This window comes from Schistocerca piceifrons, chromosome 3 (genome assembly GCF_021461385.2).
Source record: "Schistocerca piceifrons isolate TAMUIC-IGC-003096 chromosome 3, iqSchPice1.1, whole genome shotgun sequence".
Taxonomy (NCBI): Eukaryota; Metazoa; Arthropoda; class Insecta; order Orthoptera; family Acrididae; genus Schistocerca; species Schistocerca piceifrons.
This window is the reverse complement of record NC_060140.1, coordinates 322,743,552-322,761,198: the sequence shown is the minus strand read 5'-3', so window position 1 is coordinate 322,761,198 and position 17,647 is coordinate 322,743,552. Positions and strand designations below refer to the sequence as shown.

Below are 17,647 nucleotides of genomic sequence, written 5' to 3'. Positions count from 1 at the left end.
CATGATTCTTACGCCAATTGTGATTGATAAAACAGTTAGTTAAATCTCAATTTCCAACTTTCCATTGAATAGCAACATCACTTTTATTTTGTAACATCACAAGCTCCACCAGTGCACTCCCCTTTTATTCCCTATGTATGCGACACTGTCATTATCTGCATATGTGTGTATCACTATCTCATGACTTTTATCACCTCAGTGTATTACTTCCTCCCAACATCATCTCGCAAAACGACCAGAATGAGATTTTTCTATAAATTAGAAGTAATACAAAGGCTTACCAGCAACCATTCTTCCCACGTGCTATTCGTGAATAGAAAAGGCAAAGGGGGATTAGATATTGGTAACAGAAATACCATATCATCAGGTGCCATATCATCAGTAGTATACCGATGAAGATTAAATTCACAAGCCATATTTTCTTCACCAGCAATTTCCATCCTCCAGTCAGCCCTGCCATCAGCAACTCTTGTCAATTCAGATTGTGTTCTTCATTTTAGTTTTGTGTTACACATCTGATGTACCAAAGACAAGGCACCAACTGCCACTTCCTCTCATAATGCCTTTTCATACCGACAGGACTTACATCAACAGCACACTTAAAAGACCTACAGTCATGTCTTTTAATGTCCTCCTGCCCTCTATTTTCTAAATGAGAACATCAGTTAATTGCAGCATAAATTTCATCCTGCTATGCTGATTATTTCATTTATTTTCAATTTTTACATATGCCAAGGTCACAAAAAAGTCAAGCACTCTTATTGCTCAAAAAAGTTTTGTAGTTATGTGTGGCCATGGGTTAGATTAGATTAGATTAGTTTTTCGTTCCATAGATCCGTGCTGAGGAGATCCTCATGGATGTGGAACATGTCAATCTTTTTTAAAGCTCAAATAACAATACTAATAGTATGAATATATACAATACATCATTTGTTTCTATTAAAAAATTCGTCAATGGAGTAGAAGGAGTTGGCCACTAGTAAGTCTTCCAGGCTTCTTTTAAACTGATCTTTATTTGTAACTAATTTTTTTATGTTTGCTGGCAAATTATTGAAGATGAGTGTTCCTGAGTAGTGGACCCGTTTTTGAACTAAAATAAGTGCTTTTAAGTCCTTGTGCAGGTCATTTTTGTTCCTGGTATTGTATGTATGAACTGAGCTGTTTGTTGGAAAAATGGATATATTATTTAGGACAAATTTCATTAAGGAATAAATATACTGAGAGGCAGTAGTTAGTATACTCAGTTCTTTGAGGAGGTTACATGACGTCCGTGAATTTACTCCACAAATAATACGTATTACACGCTTTTGGACTCTGAAAACTTTTGTTTGACTTGAAGAGTTACCCCAAAATATTATACCATATGACTTTATGGAATGAAAGTAGGCAAAGTATGCAAGGTTTTTCATTTTTATGTCAGCTAACACTCGAATTGCAAATACAGATTTGTTAAGGCGTTTCTGCAGTTCTGTGGTGCTCCTCCCAACTGAATTTATCAAGTTGTAATCCCAGGAATTTAAGACTGTCAACCTCTTCTATCTGCTCTTCTTCACACTTCATGCATATGCTGGGTGGAAACCTCTTACAGGTTCTGAATTGAATTAAAGGCAAGCAGTGAAATTAAACAATAAGCATCAGGAAACTAAAACTATTACCTCACTGTGAGATAAAAACAAAACAATAATCAAAATCAAGTTATCAAAGTGCACATTGTGAGATGAAATTTTGTTGGTGGGTATGATTCATTGATACCATGCTGCTCTGCCTTGCGTACTGTATAATATTCTTGGGTTCTCCATGGCTTGCAGTCTGTAGTTTTAATCTTCCAAGATGTTTCAAAACACTCCACACTCCACTGAACAGTGAAGATATATTCTGGAAAACAATCCCCTATGCTGTACCCAAGCCATTTTTCTGTAATAGCATTTTTTTCAGGAGAGCTAGAACACTAAGGTGAGGAGAACTTCTGTGAAGTTTGGGAAATAGAAAAGAGGTATTGGAAAAGTGAAGCAGTGAATGCAAGTCTGAGCTGTGTCTGGATATCTCAGTAAAAACACTGCCCACAAAAGTCAAGCTTGCTGGGTTTGGGTGTTGGTCTAGCACTTAGTTTTATCTGTCAAAAAGTTTCAAAAAACTGCACACACTGCTGCAGCATGAAAGATACATTATGGATGTTCACAACTGTATCTCAAGTTTGCAAAAGAGAACGTGAACCCAGACTTGTTTGCAGATATGCAGGTGATGCTAAACTTTTCTTTTGTAGCTATACCAAAACATGGTTTAGTGACACAAGAAAATTTTATTTGTCACAGATTTTACAACAACACACAGTTAATTTGGCATTTAACTATATGTTATTGATCAAATCAATACACATAATTTTGGATTGCACTGCTTCAATCCAGGTTTCCATCATTCACTCTTTGTTGAGTTAATTATGTTTGCCATGGGTTGGGATTTATGTAGCCATCAAAGTGATAAGATTCTGGAACAGAAATGAGTTAGCAGTTATTGATTCAATTATAACAGTTGGGATTCATGTAGCCATCAAAGTGATAAGATTATGAAACAGAAATGAGTTAGCAGTTATTGATTCAATTATAACAGTAGATAGGCATCTGTCATATCCTAAAAATCATTTCTCTATTGCTATTTACCTGCAAGATTTATAGCAGGAAATGGTTTTCCAGTCTTTCTCTGATTTCTGCTTTTCAACTCTGCAATGAGAAACGAAGATAATTATATTATTTATAATTTATGATACTTGTAATTTAAGGTAACTCTTTCACAGAATAGAGATAACTTTTCTGTGACTATACATTCAACTATCCACATCAGATTATACATATTAGAATTTATTATCAATTCATTTGCACCTAATGATGGAGTAACATTAGTCAACTACTTTTATGACCAACAGGAATTTACTATATGGTGTGTGATGAACATATTTTGAAAGGACACACTTCATGCCATTGAGAAAAAAAGTCAGTATCAATGTGCAGACTGCTCTGCATTGTTATTAAGAATGGTCATTTTTAAACTTAGCCATCAAACCACAATCTAGTATTTATTCATGTTTCAGAGAGAGCAATTGTCCATCCTGAGTTAAAACTAACAATGTCTCATGTCCACACTTTGTAATGTCGCTATTGTATAGCTGGCAAACTACATTCTTATTGTTCTTCACAGATCACTGTTATTTATTTTGTTTACACATGGTATATTGCAGCATAACTATCTGGAAGTGATTTACTGCTGCAGTCTTCAGCATTGCATTAACATATGCATGGCAATCATTCTGTGGTGAAAACGTGAATCCATTTCATTTATGTCGAAAAATAAACTCTGCAGGTTCGAAATAGAGACTAGTGCTGAACAGTTCACTATTAATTTCAAGAAGTTAAAGTGATATTTTTCAACTATGAAGCATAATGATCAATTACAGAATCTGGAATATTGGTAATAATTATGTTTCAACTTTCAAAAACCAAAAGTAACACAATGTTCTAAATATAAGTTCAACTACCACTCAACATTTGATTTGGTTTGCTGGAAGACCCCCATTTACGTTTTGAAGGATCACACCAGTGATCATTAGCAAGATTCACTACCAGGACCATGAGAAGATCCCATACATTATTTCTCCCAGATACAGAATTTTACTCAACTTTATCCATGTCTTTTTAGATATAAATAAGATTCAAACTGATTAGGAATATGTTTAAGAAAGATTTAAATTTTCTGTCTACACTGTTGGGTTTCATAAATCTTTTGCTAGCTTTCTTCTCATGATTGGATAAATACTATTTTGACTGAGTTGTCATTTATAATTTTGTGATACATTACTATTCTTCTATTATTTGAACATAACCTGTATGAATATATCTTATTGACATTTGATCATCACAGACAGATAAACCATTTAGTATTACTCTAAATCACATATACATAGTAGTTGGAAGTAAAAAATATTATTGTGATTATTGCACTATGTCCTTCAACATATCTGGGAAATTCTTACTCATTCTACAGAAGTGTGATAGAGAACATGTTGAAAATTACTGAGCCTGGAAGATACTGCTTTGATCAGAGTGAATGGTTCTTGCAATTATTCATGGAAGAATCCTCTACCAGAACCTTCAGATTCATCCCATTTTATATATGCTGGAAGTGAATGAGGGGAACACCTCAATCACATTCATGTATGAATGATCCTCTCTCCCAAGCAATTCTCTGAGCCATGCAATAACGTATTCCACATAATGCTGTGATATAATTGTGTTGGTTTCTGTCTTCATGCCAAAATAAAATTTACCATGAAGGTAGAAAAGGGCCAACAGCTACCCTTCCTAGATGTGCTGACCATGAGGAATCATGAAAACGTGGGACACAGCATATATTAAAAACCAAATCACCCAGATCAATACCTGCACAAACTGTCAAATCACTACCCAACCCAGAAAAGGGTTATGATTAATATGCTCTATAAAACAAGCAAGATGAATATGTGAGCCACAGCACCTTAGATGCAAGATGCAACTCCTGGAAAGCATTCTGAGGAACAATGGGTACTCCCCGTTACACAATAAGTTTCACAGAATCAAACACTCAGTGAAGTGACAAATCAGAAAAAAGAAATTTTGGGTATCACACTCTTGCTGTACATTCCCAGAGTGACAGACAGAATCAGCATAATGACTATTTGTAAACCATCAAAGAAGATCAAAGAGTGTCTAAGACTGCCAAAGGAAAAAAGGGGCTCCATTTGCAATGTCAGGAATACATAGCATGATGTGTACATGTGGAATGACTAAATGATTCATCAACACAAGGATCACTGGATGTAAGAAGCACTGCAAGTTAGGGCAGGTGGAGAAATCGGCCATGGCAGAGCACACACAGTGTGAGAACAACTACATAGTAAAATTTGCTGACACAGAAGTTCTTGCTGTAGAGAAGAGCTATCACACTAGCTCATTCAGAGAAGCTATAGAAATGCACAAACATGCCAATAGCTTCAGCAAGAAAAAAGAAAGTCTCAAGGTGAATAGATCCTGTACTCCTGTGCTGCAGCAAACAAATGTTGCAGGTTGCAAGGGGAGAACCGCACTAGATACGATCACAGAAAAGCCCTTGTACATTGATGTGCCAGGTACATACATACACTCATACTCAGAGAAAACAGAGCAACTTGAACAACTAGAGGTAGGACGTTCATATTCACATATGTACATTAGTATGTTCTGCAGAAATGATTAGCATTTCAGTCACCTCACTTCAGCATGTGTCCTGTTGCCTAAGGCACAGGGTCCACCATGGACCTTGATCACTTGCCCCATGCATAACGCCATTGACATGTCTAAGGTATGAATGGTGTCCTGTGGTATAGCCATCCATGCTGCATTCATCTGGTTTCAAAGTTCATCTGTGGTGGTTGGCACTGGGTCACCCATTATTTCATCATATCCCACACATTTTCAACTGGCAACAAGTCTGGTGAAACAAAGAAGGCACATGTTAGTGCAGAAACATGTGGTCCTGCATTATCTTTCCGAAAAATTGCATCTAGAGTGTTGTGCAAAAATAGTATGGCTACAGGTCACAGGATATCAATCATATAGGTTACACTGGTCACAGTGCCCTGGACATGTACCACCTGTGACTTGTGTTTGTATCCAGTAGCACCCACACCAAAAGGCCTTGAGTCCATACTTTATACCTTGTGTGAATGCAGTCACTATGACGATGCTCCCCCTGTCTGCAGCGGACCAGAATGTGATCATCATCATCAAACAAACAGAACCTGTGTTCATCTGAAAATACCGTCTGATGAGATTCCTGTCCCCAGTCATGTAGTTCCATATACCAGTGCCATCTAGCATATTTTTGCACATTCATCAAAGGTAGAGAGAGAAGTGGATGGTGTGAATGTAACCCGTGCCATAACAGGCAGCAACGGACTTTCACCCCCGATATTGTATGATGTGTTACATTGTTCCAGTGTTGCGCCAGAGCTGAGGAGGATGCAGACCTGTCCTGCAATGCCATTCAGAGGAGATGTTGATCTTCTCAGGGTGTGGTCTAAGTGGTGCAATCTGACCCATTTTGTCATGTTATACAGCCTTCCATGAACCATTGTGCACACACTTGTTGCATTGCAGAAACTCTTTGTCCCACATGAGCAGTAGTTGCCCAGAGGGAAGCATCACATTCTCTCATGCCAATAATTTGCTCTCTTTCAAACTCACTGATTTGACAGCACAAGTCGCGCATACATCTGTGAGGCATCCTGTGCATTTACTCAAATCACACTGATCCATTGCCTTCAGTTTATAGCAACAATGACAGGTGCAGGCTCATTTTACTGGTAGGTGATGTTGCATCATGATATCAGTGCCGAACTTGAACCCATGGGCTGCCATGGTTCAAATGTTAATCATTTCTGCAGAAGATACTAATGTACAAGTCCTGCGTATATGAATGTCCTATCTCTAATCATTAAAGGTGTTCTGTATTTTCTGAAGATGAGCTCAACTCCAGAACACCTCCAGCAATGGAGGATGAAGCTTTGACAATACCAGCCACTCAAGCTGGCAAAACATGAGAAAAATCATTAAACAAATGTGGGCCGAAGAACACGAGACAGAAACAAGTAGTCTGTTGATTTCTATATTCTCTTTACAAATTAGACATCAAGAATGACTGCTCAATATACACTGAAAAGATTTCTCAAGAAGGAAGGCTCTTTGAATGTCATAATTGAAATTCGCACATAATAAAAGTCAGTTCTGATGTAACATAACTGACTCTTCTGACTACTACATAAAATTGCTTGAAATTACCTCTCTCTCTCTCTCTCTCTCTCTATCTATCTCTATCTCTCACCCTCTCTTTCTCTCTTTCCATTTTGCTAGTATTACTTATATTTACTTGATGATCTCTCTCTTTCTGTGATTCGCATTTTTGTACTTAATTCCTCTTTAGAAATTATCCCCAGCATTACTAGGATGTACTGGAAGTCAGAAACACATCTATCCCTGGTCAACCTAGGTCAGTCAATATATTACATGCAGTTTCTCTGCAAATCAAAGTGGCAATCTGTGGGGGTCCTGAAATACTACTTTTATCCACTAAATCACATGGAAAATTGGCCTTTAGTGTCACTGTAAATTGTAGAAATATTGATTAGATTCATCAGATGCTTAATAATCATGATGTTGGGCTTGTCTCATGCTACTGCAATGATTTCACAGACCACTACAGCAAAAGAAGTCACCCCAGCTGGAGGTGATCAGATGTGGACAATTCTGGAGAGTGTTCAGTTTGTAGCGCAAGTGTTTCTGATAATTTCATTTTATTAAATAGTATGGCAATACTGAGTATGTCAGATTTAATTGGGGCATGATGTCTTCATTTCTTACTCAACTATAAAATCAACTCAAACATAAAATAAAGTCATGGGCTTGAAACCTTTGATAAACTGTATCAGATCCATGGGGAACCATCCTACCTCCCCTTATACCATTTTTATATCAGTTCTTTTTTCTTTTTCCTCCCTTTATCTGATCTCATTTTGTGAAGAGCACATATATATAAAATAACTATATAAAATACCTAATTTGTTTTCTGTGCCTTGTTTTATCAGACTGGATTATTAACTTATAGTTTTTCAAACACTAACAACAATATTATAGTGCACCTGAAAATATTTTTATGAATAAATATCCATAATTGAAAAATAATAGAAAACACATCACGGACTTTTCAGTGATCAAATGCAGGGATTGGACAGAAATTTGGAAACACCATGTGAAATGAACACTTGAACATAAATGCAGGCGCTAGCCAAGCCTGTAGGTTGTAGAGTTGTTTTTGACCAAGAGTGGCACATCTGTAATGTCCTCAACATGATGAAAGTGTCAGTCATGGTCAGAACAGTGTTCTGTGTAGTTGTGAGAGCATTATATTGGAGCTAACTGAAATCAGATATTGGATAATTGTTGGTATTTGTATGGTGCTACCATAACCAACGTAGCAAATGTGTTTCGTGATTCAAGTGGCACCATATTGCAGGATTTATACCACATACAGAAAAATTGGAAAAGCGTCATCCAGTTAATCACAGTTCAGATTAAAATGTGTTTTGAATTATCGTGACAGACAGTGAGTGAAGAGTATTGTGGAGAAAAATAAGAGGACAACAGCTGCAAAAGGCACTGTAAAATTGAATGTCACACTCATAAATCCCATCAACACTAAAATAACACAGTGGTTAGCACAATGAACTCGCATGATGGTTCAAACTGACATCCAGCCATCCTGATTTTGTTTTTCCATGATTTCCCTAAATTACTTCATACAAATGCTGAGATAGTTACTTTCCATGGGCATGCTCGACTTCCTTCCCCATCCTTCCCTAAACTGATGGGGCTAATGACATCACCGTGTGGTCCCCTCTCCCAAATCAACCAACCACACAATTTCAGGCTGAGCTGGAATTCCAAGATGACCATTCATCAGTGATGCAAATGCCCATAATAGAAAAAAAAAACATGCTAAGCCTGGAATATAGTGCAATGGAAGACAGTCAGTGGTTCGGATGCATGTTGTTTCACAGTTTTTCCAACTTCTGGCTGAGTTTACATTCCAAGAATGAAACATGGCAGAGGTTCAGTGATGATCTGTCAACCATATCATGGTCTTCCATGGGCCTCCTAGTTACTGTGCAAGGTGGCATTGCTGTAAAAGGTTATATGACAATTTTGTCTGACCAAGTCCATTCCATAGCACATTGTTTGTTCCCCAGTGGTGATGCTGTGTTCCAAGATGACAGGACCCCTATTCACAGCTCACATTGCCCAGCACTGGTTTTGTGAGTGCAATGCTGAATTTTCACATCTACAGATCTCTACATTATTGAGACTTTGCGATCTACTTTGGAGAGAAGTGTACATGATTGACATCCATCACTATCATCGTTATCTGAACTTGCTACTATTTTGTTGGAAGAATTATATAATTTTCTCTTGAATCACGTTAGTCATGGTAATGTGTTGTGTTTTTTGTGTTTCCACATTATTGTCCACCCCTGTACCTGTTGGTTTCTGAAGTTGGCAAGCTCAGTTGAAAGTACTTATTCTACTCTTTTCAACAACATTTTTATTTTATTTTTTACAAAAACTTCTTATTTAAAAAGTTGTTTATATTCAAGTAGCTCACATTCCAGAATATTCAAACCTTAAATAATAGTCATTAACAAAAGTCAGTATAACAATTTTGTAGCTCTGATTTTGATGATTCCCAAAACACCTATTTCCACCATAAGAACTTGTTAGTTTGCTAATTAATCAGTCTGCAAAATTTCACTTTTAGCACATCTTGACAGGCTCTATGAATCCCCACAGAAGAAGAAATATTGTCCATAAAATAGTACATATAATTTTGCCTGTTTCTCGTAATGCACTCCATAGTTACACAGGCTTAACTCTTTTGTTTATAATAATTTTTTGTCCTCTGATTTTGCTCTCTTTTATGTTAACAATTAAAATATATTAACCAATTTTGATTTTTATTCTTACATGGATCTAGAAGAAACAGGACAGGACAATGATTCAGTTGACTGGAGAATAACATTCATTATGTTAATATTCTGTAGTAGGTCTGCAGTTACAGGGTATATTTGCAGTCAGTGGATGGTTGCTTCCTGAAATGTAGACTTCCTTGCGAGTCAGGTGCCAATTCACCTGAATAATTAATTGGTATTAAAATCAGGAGCTACCTTACATAAAATTGTAAACATCATTCAGTAAGTTGTTTCCTGCTGAGATGTACAAAGCGAACAACCACCATGTACAGTGACAAAGTAACTAAAACCAACTTCATGCTGTTTGTCAGTTGAAACTCGACAGTGAAAGCATAATGTAAAAATGTTGCCACTCTAACAAAACAATCACAGTGTAGGTGCTGACTTGTAATATATGAACTGTCTAAATTCTTCAACCCAAACTGATCACTGATATATTACTCGAGTCAATAAATGTGAAAAGATTGCAAACTTAAATTCTAGTATTGTGTTCATTAAAACTTGTCACTAAATCAAATTATAGCAGAAGACAAACACTGAAGAGAAGCATCACTACTACTACTCAGGACTGTAAACTTACAAAACCAACGAACACAAGGTAAGTTTATCTATGGGAAACAGTGAAGTATATGTGGATCTCAATGCTTCAATAAGAGCTTATCACATTGGTCAAAGAATGACACAATCTTATGAAGATTAATGTGATGAGCATTCTCAGCAATGTGCCTGATGTCATCCTCAAGCATGCCCATGGAAAGTAACCATCTCAGCAATTGTATAATTGATGTGTGTGTCTGCTTCTACATGTACATCAACATCTGTTGTGAAATGATAATTAAATCAAAACCCTTAGCTGCCGACAGGTGTTGTTGATATACATCAATGGGGAGAATTGAAAATTTGCACCTCGACTGGGACTCAAACCCGGGATCTCCTGCTTACATGGCAGACACTTTATCTATCTGAGCCACCGAGAGGACAGAGGATAGTGTGACTGCACGTTTCCCGTGAGACCCACATTCCCAACTGTCCACAACCAATATTCATAGTGTTCCTAATAGATATTTGCCCATTCACTCATTACTTGCACCAGACTAAGCTGATGAGTCCCGTAAGAGAAGCTGCATGGTCATCAATGGTATCTGTTCTTTTGGGAACAGATACCATCTTCATAATATCTGTTGTAGTTGTGTAAACCTAACGAAACTGAAACTGATTTTTGTCATTAGCAACATATATTATTAAAGAGAAAATGTATTGTGAAGAAACTGTATGAGCTCTGTGTTCAATGGGAACTGACACATACAATAGATGGCATTGAACAATTGAAGAAAACTGGTTAAAAATGAAGAAACTTAAGTAAATGGAAAGAAATGTTAACAGGGAGGTTGTAATGGTGAAGAAAGTGTGGATTACATAAGTATGAAAATTTAGAGGAAAGAAATGAGATAACACACAAATAATCCAGGAATTTTGATTTAGTGCAACAAATTAAGAAGATGAGGGCAATATTTAAATCAGACCAACAACAAGAAAGGAAAATTAAGAGTAAAAAGTTGGCATCAGAATCTGATAAGCTAAGAGATAATATGTAGTTTCTAAAAGAAAGATATGGATTGTTGTATGTGAGCCAGAACACAGGTAAATCATTTTCCATGATGCCTTCAGCTACATGTTCCAGATCTGTAGAAAAACGTAACTGTATTGAAAACATTAAATGAAGATACCTGTAAATTATATCTACTGTATTCACAGATAGCAACAAAGTAAGATCTTCAATTTGCAGTTATTTATGTCCTTTATTACCTACTTCATTCCTACCTATTTACAAATTCAATGTGATGGCCTTCCTGTTCCACAGAGTTTTAAAAGAAAAAACATCTTCTATTAACTTTGTGTTGCTGACCAGTTACATTTTTTGAACAGTTGACTAATGAAAAAAAGCTAACACTTCTCCAGATACACTATCAGCATTTGTATTTGTACAATGTCATTCATCCTAGTGTCATCAATCACAAATAAATAATGACCTTCCTCTTCAGATGTCAGTGCAACATAAATGACATGCAGGTACCACTCACCTTTGTATCGGGCTTCACGCTCTGACTGCAGTTTCTTCCGGTTGTCCTCCTCCATTTTCAAACGGGCAGCTTCCAGTTTTTGCTTTAACTGTTGTTCTTGTTTCTGTTGCTCAAGACGTTCTGCTTGCTTCTTCTTATATTCCTGCAGCAGCATATTACGAAGCTTCTCCTGCTCCTGTTTCTCCTCTGCTTCCTGCAGACCAAATTACATTACTTTGAATTTAGGCAAATTTTTTGTACTCTTATAGTAAATTAGGGAAACTTTCACAAAAAATGGAGTATTATTCTTATGAGAAATAAAAAATAAGCATGGTCTGGAATAGCTCTTAAGCAACTTAATTGGCCACTGTTTTTATTCATTGGAGGAGTATATGTCTGCATGATTGTGACAGTAGGTGATTATGTAAGAACTATTAGCATAATTAAATGAAAATGGAATCCACTTTATGTGGGTGTTGTATTTACTTGGTAAAATTATATTTCATTGGTATTGTGTGACTAAGTAAATTCTACTCATAATTATGCATCTGATGTAAGGTCTGAAATTAATTAATAATATTTCCTCATGTAGTGGATATTTTTGTGTCTAGCTTGTGAGCCTGCCTGTATATTCATGTTGAGAGGGAATAATATTTGGCCTGTAAAACCAATAAGTATTTCTAATAATGACTTAGGCAATAAAAACATGTTACAGACTGAAGTTATTGTACTTCTTTTTAATGTTGTAATTTTGTGTTTACAACTTGCACAAGTAAGCAGATGAAATTAATAAATTGTGAACCGTCAATTTGTAGCACCTATTTGGTGAATGTCATGATTACCAGCAGGAACTGTTAACAAAATTTCTTTGTTGAACAATCAGTTTTGGTCCATGGACTATCTTCAGGTCATAAAAACATTTACAACATCATACTCGGTGATATAAAATCAAATGCATCAGATTATAAACTCTATGAATTCATCACTGTTCTCATGTAGTAATATAAATTACATTGTCAATTATAAAATGTGCTAAACAGTGCACTCATTCATTCTATATCAACAATCAGCACTGACACTATGATTGGAGGCATTCTACAGTGAATGCCTCCATTAATAGCATTAGTGCTGGCTGTTGATATAGCCTGAGTAAGTGCACCATTTGGCACATTTTATGATGGATGGTGTAATTTATAGAGCTACAAATTCATGGATTTTATTATCTGATGCCATTGAATCTGTATCACCTAGTACATTGCTGTAAATGTTTTTATGAATCTGAAGATGGGCCCTGGACCAACGCTGGTTGTTGACTAACGAAATTTTATCAGTAGCTCTTGTGGGGTAATATAATGTTCTTAAAATATTCACCAGCCATCTGGCACCACTTTCTGAAAATATACTTCTATTTGGCCTCTGATAGTGGGTAGATCATACAAATAGTCAGGAGGAGGTTCCTCAACATGAGAGCAAGGTAAAACATTAGGTGCGATCATCCACACTCTGACACTGAAGTTTATGGTGGTAACGACTGTTGGGAGATGTCTTAGGAAGTTAATGATGACAGAACAACCGATTTGTATGGTCACTGATGTAACAATGTTTCCATTGACATCACAGGAGAAATATTACGTGTTTGAAATAATAGTTTCCTTAACATAAAAGATGCTAGAGTGAAATAAAACTGAATTTATGGACAGAAACACTTTGTGTGTAGAGGTAAATACACAAAAACACCTAATAAATAATTTAACTCTGAGTTTTCATTTTCTGCTTTTGATGCATCTTGGCATTTCTGCAATCCATGTATACACTGCAGGATTCTGGATGAAAGTAAAGAGAAAACAATGAAAACTGAAACTATGGGCTTCCACACTACCAAAGACCTCCAACCACACCACTAAATATACAATTCACCTTCATTCATATCCATTGGTTTTACATGCTCCCAACCAGATTCTCACCTTCCAGCATAGTCTAGACATCAGGCTGCACTGATCAGCCAATCATCATCACCACAACCTTGATTCAATATTCACAGTTGTTCACTTCACCAACTTGTAAGCAAATTGTCACCTTCCAACCTAATCTAGACCTTGAGCTGCACTGTACAGACAGGCACCACAACCTACATTTACTATTCACATTCATTGGATTTTTCAACTCACAAACAAAGTGTTACATATCAACTTAATCAGATGTTGGCCTGTGTTACAGATCAGTCTGTTATTACAACCTACATTTAATGTCTAAATTCATTGCCTTCACGAACTCACAATGAAACTTTGACATTCCAACCTAGCCCATACATCAGACTACACTACATATAAGTCTATCGCCATAACCCAAATTTACTATTCACATTTGTTGGCTCCACCAACTCAAAACCAGATTGTCACCTTCCTTCCTAACCTAGATTTCAGGCTCAGCTACAGACCAATCTGTCACAATAATCTAAATTCAACATTTGATGCAAAATAATTAATAATTTGTCAGCACAGACAATGCAAAAGAAATGTGTACACCAATAAAGGAAACGCCCACAATTGTCAGACGCTGAAATTGAAGAATGTACTGTCCACATAACACATGTAACTCACGTCAATCTATCATCACAACCAAGATTTGTGTTACAGACAAAATTATTAATAAGAAACTTCCTGGCAGATTAAGATTGTGTGCCAGACTGAGACTCAAACTCGGTACCTTTGCCTTGCGTAGGCAAGTTCTCTACCAACTGAGCTACCCAAGCATGACACACGACCTGTCCTCACAGCTCCAATTCTGCAAGTACTTTGTCTCTTGCCTTCATTAATAACATTTCAACATAAGGATGTAGTAGAAATCTTAATAAACGACAAAAGCAGAATGTGAAGGAAAGGCTGCAATTAATTTATATGTTAGAGCACCACGAAGAGTTAACAGCTGTTTATCGGCCACCACCAGTGCTGTTTTAAGGCCCAAACATCACATGCAAATGTTTGGGGTGCCAAGACGAGAGGGATGCCATAGGTGCTCAAGTACAAAATTGTATACAGGATGTATCACAGTAACGAAAACTAACGTAGGTGAAAATATAAGGTAATTGAAGCATAAAAAGATTCAGAAAACAGGGTCCTGGGAATGATCCATTTGTGAGTTTACTGCAAAATTGTGGTCACACACCACCCCTAACATCAGTTTATAATATTCTCCTAGTTAGTATAAGTGTATATGAAGTATTCGATTAATTGCCAATCTAATTGGGCTCAAATTTCATCCAAGGCCTAACTTAACAAGAAATGCAATACTGTTTCAGTATTGCATTATGTTACAGTTTACTGTATACACGTAGCTATTAAAGGAGGTGTTCCATGTGTCACTCTCACATTTGGAGGCAATACTGAGGTGAGGCAGAATTGTTTCAAACAACCCTGAATCAACTCGTGAGTCATGACAAGACTGTGCAATTTGCTCCTCCAATTCTACAGCTACCCTACATCAAGAGCTGTTGTGTATGCTTCACTTCTGAGGTGAGCTCAGACATTAAAAGGTAGAAGATTGAGGTCAACTTACCTTGGTGGCCAAGCACGGCTTGTTTAAGGTCTATGTGAGACAAGGGGTCAGTTGGGACACCCCAAGTGCAAAATTTGTATGGAAGGTGTATCATTACTAACAGCGAGAACAAGCATATCCATATATTTACATTTATTTTTAAAGCTAGCAACGAGAGCTCAAGGAATGGCAACTAATGTATTAGGGAGGAAGCTTACATGGAAGAATAGAAAGCTGCTTATGTGGAAGAATAGAAAGGGGAGCACCAAATTATACAGGGTGTACCAGGAGGAATTGTCAATATCCGTGGATCTGATAGAAACAATCACTCACAGCAAAAAGGCCTAGTTAACATGAGCATGCTTCTCATAAGAACTATGAGCGTTTCTTCGTCTTCGATGCTGTGAAAAACATCTCTTCTGCTGACCAAATGCTCATAGCTCTTAGGGTATGCATTTTAAAGCCTATGTTTACTAGACTTCTCTAATTCGAAAGATCTTATTTATGCTTTTCCTTTGTCCAGGTATTGTGAAGAGTAAATGTAAATATCTTTTTGCAAGACTGAGGAGAGACAAAATCGATTACTATGTTAAATGTGAGTTCGCTGGGAATAAGTTAACTTTACGTATTACCAGAGGAAACCCCAGTGACCGTTTCTGTGCATGCACAGTCTGCAGCAAGGCAGAGTCATTTACCCTTCTGAGAGATTCTATATGTCGCTCGTGAGGAAAAATGTTCTCGAACCGGTCCTGAGGCCGAGGTGCATGTTGTGCTCCAACTATCCATTTTGGATTATATTGGCGCTTTAAATGTCGCCTTACATCGCCAACAAAATGTGCCTGTGGCACATCACGCATGTACCACATTCACCATCGTTTCGCAGGGCAAGGTAGGCCGTGGATGACATTTGAACCAAGTTATCCCCCTTTTACACCAGCGACTTTCTTCTCTCAGTCGACTACTCGGGAGAAGTACGTCTACGACAGCGCACCTGTCGTTTCCTTTCTGTACTTACAATGAGTCTCATCTGTTACGAGTGATCGCTTTAGTAAAACCTAAAAAACATTAGTAACGGAATGTAGAAACAAGCAATGATAATAGAGTTTAGTTCAATGGTTCAAATGGCTCTGAGCACTATGGGACTCAACTGCTGAGGTCATTAGTCCCCTAGAACTTAGAACTAGTTAAACCTAACTAACCTAAGGACATCACACACATCCATGCCTGAGGCAGGATTCGAACCTGCGACCGTAGCGGTCTCGCGGTTCCAGACTGCAGCGCCAGAACCGCACGGCCACTTCGGCCGGCTAGAGTTTAGTAATAAAAAAAACAGAGGTCATGGTAGATGTTCCTGGCAAAGAACGTGCAAATTCCCCATACTCATTTGAACTGAAAGAGTAGGAAAACATCGTCCAAACACCTCAAAATACGTAGACTTTATTTGCTCGAGAAAATGTATTCACATCTATCAATTCAATAAGTTGGCGGCCGCCACTCGGGCCGTGTGCAGGGCCGAGCTCGTTAGCATCTGCGTGGTGCCTCACAAAAGCCGGAGCACGTGGTCCATTGAGCACATGGCTGGGAATTCCTTGGTGATGCTGTGCGCTGGGAGGGCCAAAGATGGCGGACTTTGTGAAACCTTAATGGCAGACATTTCACAGTCCGTATAGAAATTAATAGTAGCCAGATGAATCATGATACCTCAAAAAGAAACATGTACCTTACTGTTATTTGCACGACGATTCTGATGGTGTAATCAGATTTTCAATATCTTTATTAGTTTAAAGTTTAGTATCTGATGGTAGAATTATACAAGTAACACCCAGCAACAAATTCCCAAAATCTAAACGCGTCATCCGATTTCGTCGATAGACATATCTTTAGAAAGCTATTTGTGTAAACTTAAATTTGTATAAATTACAAGCATGTAACTTGAATGGTACATGAGTTATTGGAGGTCAAAGTGGCTGATGACTATCGATCGCGTCAGGCCATAAGTACTCCATAGTAACACGAAAAAACGGTACCAGCATGCTTATAAATATATTTATTCATCTATGTCTTTATTTATATCCGATATATACTATTCATGAAGAAATTAGTTAAATATTTACTGTATTTTAGAAAGCACAGAGACATTAGGCTACTGGCCTACCTTTTGTTCTATTCCTTTGATATATGTTTATTTAATTTGTTAATGTATGTGTTAGAGTGTATTTATGGTCCATCCATAGGAATATTTATTTAATTTCAAGTTATTTAAATGTAAATCCAGTATTTGGTATGTGTTGCGATATGTTTGTGAGTGCACGTTGGTTTGGAGGCATGGAGGGAGAGCTTTAGCCATTTTGTGATTTCCTGTCTTGTTGACCTTTATGTGTTGTTTTCTTTGTTTTCGTGACATACTGAAAAGGTTTCACGAGGTCCTGGTATTTTTCCTTCTGTTCTCCTACAGTAAAGGCGAAGT

General features: G+C 37.2%; 1 protein-coding gene across 1 annotated transcript in view; it reads right to left on the bottom strand.

Annotated features, from left to right (window-relative positions):
* Positions 1 to 2,435: 2,435 nt before the first annotated feature.
* Positions 2,436 to 17,647, bottom strand: part of LOC124788626 (vicilin-like seed storage protein At2g18540) — a 61,997-nt gene continuing 46,785 nt past the window's right edge. Inside the window, exons 3-5 of the mRNA XM_047255897.1 lie at positions 11,668 to 11,860; positions 2,658 to 2,717; positions 2,436 to 2,485 (exon numbers count right to left, since the gene is read on the bottom strand). Of these exons, the coding sequence (XP_047111853.1) occupies positions 2,436 to 2,485; positions 2,658 to 2,717; positions 11,668 to 11,860 (303 nt within the window). The remainder of the gene's footprint in view (positions 2,486 to 2,657; positions 2,718 to 11,667; positions 11,861 to 17,647) is intronic.